This window comes from Asparagus officinalis, unplaced genomic scaffold (genome assembly GCF_001876935.1).
Source record: "Asparagus officinalis unplaced genomic scaffold, Aspof.V1 AsparagusV1_Un1375, whole genome shotgun sequence".
In the NCBI taxonomy this organism is placed as follows: Eukaryota; Viridiplantae; Streptophyta; class Magnoliopsida; order Asparagales; family Asparagaceae; genus Asparagus; species Asparagus officinalis.
Genome location: NW_017973634.1, coordinates 9,320 through 15,121, shown reverse-complemented (window position 1 = coordinate 15,121; position 5,802 = coordinate 9,320). Strand labels below are relative to the sequence as shown.

The 5,802-nt window shown below is 51.1% G+C and overlaps 1 protein-coding gene across 1 annotated transcript; it reads left to right on the top strand.

The window, feature by feature from the left end:
• The first annotated feature begins 872 nt into the window (after window positions 1–872).
• On the top strand, window positions 873–5,353 carry LOC109828418. Its single transcript, XM_020395418.1, has 6 exons — window positions 873–975; window positions 1,278–3,494; window positions 3,581–3,775; window positions 3,855–4,229; window positions 4,309–4,464; window positions 4,541–5,353. Exons 1-6 carry the CDS (start codon window positions 873–875, stop codon window positions 5,287–5,289), a joined length of 3,795 nt encoding a protein of 1,264 aa, XP_020251007.1. The 3' UTR covers window positions 5,290–5,353.
• Window positions 5,354–5,802: the final 449 nt, after the last annotated feature.

Sequence of the window (5,802 nt, the reverse complement as noted above, 5' to 3'; positions counted from 1 at the left end):
ACTCGGGATGAGTCCACGCCGCCGTGGGGTTTTACAGGAGGTGAGGAAGTCATTGGAACAAAAGCAGGATCTGTCGGAGACTTAAAGCTGGTCGCAGGAGGCGAAATTTCTACAGAGAGAGATGAACCAGCTCGCGGGTCAGCAATTGGTGACTCGGCCTTGGCCGAGCCAGCGTTTGGTGACTCGGCCTTGGCCGAGCCAGCTTTTAGTGACTCGGCCTTGGCCGAGCCAGCGTTTAGTGACTCGGTCTTGGCCGAGCCAGCACTCGGCCTTGGCCGAGCCAACATTTTGTGCCTCGGTTTTTTCGGGCTTTGTTCTGGATTTTGGCCTCCAGATTTGTCGTGGTTTCGTCAGTTTAAAATCTGCAGTACTTGTTTGTAGTTTCTCGGCCTCTTGTACCAGGATTCTTGCGTGCGCAAGTAAAGCGTGGCGCTTCTCGGTTCGTTCTTTAAGAGTGGAACGTGTCCTCTTAACAGGGACCCATTCATTTGTCGTTGGTTTAGACCAATCGCTAAGTCGCTGCTGTGCCTATTGGCGTCCTCCGTTGGTTTGGACCAATCGCTAAGTCGCTGCTGTGCCTGTTGGCGTCCTCTAGACTTCAGATCCGCTTCGTAGCGGATTCCATCCACCGGCTCGGAGGCCTTGGCCAATTGGCGTGCTAGGCGTTGACGCCGTCTTTGACGCGCCCTCTTGGATAAAGTCCGCTCGGCCTTGGTAGCTTCAGCTTCACAAGGAGTCTTTTGAACCGCTGTGGGATGAGGTTCTTGATTTTGAACCTTCAAATCCAAATGTCCTCGACCTTTCCTTGTGGAGTTTCTCCTTTCGTGTATATATATCGTACCTGATGTACTGCTCTTCATTGCAGATTCACGATGTCTCCCCGTCGGTCTCGTCTTTCCGGGAGTCACCCTTGCTCGCAGCATGGCGTGGAGGAGGCTCCTACGACATCATCTCCAGTGACCTCTTGCTTTGGGGGTAAGAATCTTATATATATTTTTTTCTTTTATCCCGGATTGACCTCTCGCGGGTCATGACGGAAGAACCGATACCCCTCCCGCGGGGGTTAAGGTTTCGGACTTGCTTTGCTTAGCCAATTCAAGTCCTCGGTTATATTGGGGCGATCTCGTGTTGCCTTACACCTTATAGGTCGGTATATGTTATCACGGTGTCTACGTGATGACGCATACCGTTCTCCCGGTGTAGGGCACTCGAAATCGAATAATCTCGTCTTGCGTTTATGACATGGATTTTCTGACTCCATCTTTGCTTTGTTGCAGTTGAGTTTCCCGGGGGTAGTCTCCCTCATCATGCCCCTACCGGTTGTAGTAGGGAAGTGTTTTCTTCGGCTTCTGCCAGGCAGATCATCGATCCCCTTCCGCAGTTCGACAGAGATCGCTCAGACGAGTTCTGTCGCTTGATAAAGGATGGAGGGCGTCACTGTTTACGCCAACTTATCACCGATGCTCCTCTCACCGCAGACGCCACTTCTACTGAAGCTTTAAAGAAGCCGGGTTTTCTATTCGGGGATCGCACCGAAGATCCTGCCGCGCTGACTCTTGCTGAGGAGCACTGGCTTACCCTTGACGAGGGAGCTCTTTTATATATCCCCTCTATTCCTCGCCAGTGCTCTTTTACTGACTTGGAGAAACAGGCTGTGGGGCGACAGATGTCCTGGCCTCTTACCAATGCTGTTACACACGTTCAGTGCGGATACATTTCTCATCACAAGAGTCCCGGTTCTCTGGGGTATCAATCCATTTGTGGCCTTCGACCCGGGATCATGGGTCTTGACACTGCACCTCCAGGCGAGGTATCGGCGGCCGCTCTCACCGTGAGGAATCGTTTAGCTCATCTGGGAAGACAATTACCTCGACTGGATTACCGATGTTATGGTTGGGCTTCCTCACTGGCTAAGGGATGGTGGACCCGTTTGACCAGTTATGTTCTGGGACGCTGGGAGAGAGACTTGAAGGGTAGTGGATTATATACGCCCATACGGGCTACTATGTATGGACTTCCCGTTAGCTGCCGTCACTTCTTGGCATTGCTCGAGACATATATGCCTGATAGTAATACCTTCTTGACCAGTGGCGGAGAGCTAGGGTTGGCTCTTCATGAGATGCACCAGGTTTCCGGGCTTTCGATGGGAGATTGCCCGTATCAGGAATACTTCCCTTCTAACCAACAGTTGGAGTGTTTGAAGAAGGATACTCCCGATGTGTATGACACTCTCTGGGACCTCACCTGTCATTATCACACCTGTTTGCTCCAGAGTTCTCCTCCAGCGAAGACGAAGAGGAAGATCAGCTTGAAGCAGTTTGCTGTTTACCTGTTTCCTAACTTGGAGGATGATTCCGAGGAGTCCATACATGAGTTAGGCGTTTTGACCCCTGCCGCTATTAATGAGCTGATGGAGAAGAATGAAACTCATTCTTATACCATTGCTAGTGCCGAGGGGGCTTTTCCGGCCGGGACTAAGTTTCGATCGTTCCTCTATCATGCCCAGAAGTCTATCGATCCTCGGTCTCTGTTAGCTGGCTACCTTGCTCTTTGGCTGAAGAAGTGTGTTGTTCCATATCAGTCTTCAGACGCTCTACCCCTCGAGGTGCTCTTCCCTGCGGTCCAGCTAGCTTATGGGAGGGAGCTTTCTCTGCTTCCAGCGATGGTTGCCAGCATCCATTGCGGGCTTAGGGGTGTAGTTCGTGTTCTTACCCAAGTGGGTTCTAAACCCTCGACTGAGCTTACCTGCCCGAAGGTTGAGCTGCCCTACGCTTATTTGATGGCGTGGTTCGTTCTTCACCGTCCGGACTTGATGTCGGCGCCCAGCGCCGTTGATGTTCCCGTTCCTTTCCTACAGCTGTTGGAGGAGAGTAGATGGGTTGGGAAGAAATTTGAAGATGTACAAAAAGAACTTCGAGTTCGCAGGAACTGGGAGTTCTTCAAATGCTTCCCTCGCTTTTCGGGACGTTATGGCGAGGAGTTGACTGATATGGAGAAACCCCGAACTAACCGGACTGCTCTCGACGTCGGTTGTTTCCGCTGGTTGGTGAACATCCGAGTCGGGTATCTTGTTCTCCGGGTGAAGGACCGCTGCCACATAGAGCCTTACCTTCCCTGCCGTTTCGCACGTCAGTTTGGCTATGACCAACTATACGTTGGGAATCCGAGTCGTAGTTTGCGTGTTGAGGGAGGACTCGTTGACGGCGTACGGGCGTGGTTATGGACCATGGTTGGCTGCACCGGGGCTCAGTTTGCTCTTCCCTCCTATAAACGCAAGCCGATGATTACCTTCCTCAGCTGTAAATGGTTCCTCTCTGCCGATGAATCCATAAGTGTGAGGAGTCTTTCGGAACTAGAATCCGATCACTTGGTTCAATCTGCTATGATGGCTGCTCGCAGGGCTGAGCCTGCTCAGAGACAGAGGAAGAAGTCCACCGGAATTCCCGAAGGGGAGTATGCAGATATAGATACCGACCAAGCAGAACTTGATACAGGTTTGTCATGCTCTTTGATCCTCTTTCTCGACTTCAATTGGTATTGGCGAAAGATCTGGTTCATGAGATGATTCTTGTTGTTTCAGGTGGGGTAGCCGACGACCATGGGTCGCTCGCTTCCCGTCGTGCGAAATCCAAGTTTGGTGGCCAAACTTCGCATGACCGCCCCGTTGGTTCTATGAGGGGTGATCCTTCGAAAAGGAAAAAGATTGCCCATAAACCTCATGTTGATCAGCGCTCCCATGGGGTAGATTCAGGAGGCTTTGCCGACGGGGAGGAAGGTAACATTTTGTTGTACCCACTTTTATTGCTTTAAGATGATTTACCTTCCGGGATCCCTGATCCTGTTTCATAATTCAGGGTTCTTCGAGGAGGGCGAGCTTCCACCAGGTCCGGTATTCTCTGGGGCTGACAACATGGACTGCTTCATGCAGCAGGTGTGCGACGCCCTTCGTGATGGCTCCCTGGGCATTGATCTGAACATCGATCTTGGGCAGGCAGATGGTGTTGATCCCACCGGTTCATTTTCAGATATACCTACATCCGGTGCTGCAGGTGTTGCGACAGAAGGGCCAGACGGGGATGGGGCCTCCCCTATTGCAGATTTCGAAGAGCAGGGATATGTTCCTGCACCGGTCTTCCCGAGACCTGACTCTGGACTGTTAGCCGATATGTTAGCTGAACAAGCTCCCACCGGGACTGTGAGACCACTCTTTGAGAGTGATTCATCCACAGGTATATATCCAATTTCCTCTCTTCTTTGCTTGTCTCAGTCTCCATTTTGACTAATAAAGAAGTGCAACTATATGACCAGGCGCTGTACCTGATTCTGCTATAGCTTCGGGTGTTTTCCCGCCTTCGCCTAATACGACTGACTTGCCCACGAGGGTTGATATACCTTCCATGAGCATTCCTGTCGTTACTTCGGAGCCTGTCGAACCCCAACCCGAGGGGATTTCCGCCGGTATAGGTATACCTCGAATTTCCCTTAGGGTCTTTTCGATTGTATTTAATAGTTTCTTGACCTCCCATACTGCTGCTTGCAGGTTCTCGACCGTCTCTATATGAGCAGGTCCATGCTCTCTTGGCCGATACCAATCCAGATGGGGATGTCTTCCGCACTGACCTCGGCTTCTTTACTGCCTTTTATAACGGCGTGATTGATAAGCTTCTGCACAGAGGGTCTTCTTTTGATCAGTTCAGGCGTTCCTTCTCCCGTCACATGATGATGATGAGGGAAGAGGGATATCCGGATTTGGCCGATTCCTTTACAGCTGATTTCGCTGCCCTGGAGTCAGAGATTCGAGAGCTGAGGGAGTTGAAGGCTGGTGGAGCTCCCTCTTTTGCATCTTCTCAGGTGGAGGATAGGTTGACGCAGTGGCATGAACTGCGATCTTCCGTTGGCAGCGAGCTTCGATCACGTGAGCGCACTGTCGAGCAGCTGATGGCCTCTCTGGCGAGGAAAGACACCAGCAGAGCTGAGTTAGTGAGCTCCTTAGATTCCACTCGTGCAGAGATAGCTAGACTGAAGGAGGCCTTGGAACGCGCCGAAGAATCTGCCGCTACCATTTCTGAGGAACTGGTTGGGTTGGAGCGTTCTCGTGAATGGACACTCGACAGGCTGGGATCAGTGCAGGAGGGGTTGATGAAGCTACGACACGAAGCCGCAGAGGTTCTCAACAGTTCCGAAGATTCTGTCCGAGCTAGCCTGCAGGCGGAGTTCGAGCAGGACTATATGGACAGGCTCTCTGGTTTAGAGTCTCATATTCTTAGCCGTCGGTTGCCTTCGGACTAACGAGCTTTTGTTGTATGCTTTTGACTTGATTTATTAATAGAAAATCCGCATTTGCTTCTTTTGTGTTTTCTCTGTATCTCTTCCGAATGACAGATTTATGGGATTTTTGGCAAACCCCCAGCCATCAACGGGTTTGAGGTGCCTTTACCGATTACCGTTTGAATCGGGCTAGCATGCGGATTGTCGAAATCCGTTCCGCATGTAACGTTGTGCTGAGAGAGTAAACTCTCTGAGGCTTTGTGCTATGATCTTGAATACATAGGCTTCGTCTTTCTCACGGGAATAGACTACCCGGCAACGCGTGTTAGGCGTTGACTTTGGGGTTTTTGGCAAACCCCCAGCCTTCAACGGGTTTGATGTGCCTTTACCGATCACCGTTTGAATCGGGCTAGCATGCGGATTATCGAAATCCGTTCCGTATGTAACGTTGTGCTAAAGGAATGAACTCCCTTAGACTTGCTGCTACGACTTCGAATACGTAGACTTTGCCCTTGTTACGGGAATAGGCTACCC

Excerpts from the sequence above, each read along its gene's own strand:
- LOC109828418 (XM_020395418.1), top strand. The coding sequence starts at position 873 with ATGTCTCCCCGTCGGTCTCGTCTTTCCGGGAGTCACCCTTGCTCGCAG. Across the intron at positions 3,776-3,854 it reads CTTTGCCGACGGGGAGGAAG|GGTTCTTCGAGGAGGGCGAG; the intron begins GTAACATTTTGT and ends TTCATAATTCAG. Across the intron at positions 4,465-4,540 it reads GGGGATTTCCGCCGGTATAG|GTTCTCGACCGTCTCTATAT; the intron begins GTATACCTCGAA and ends TGCTGCTTGCAG.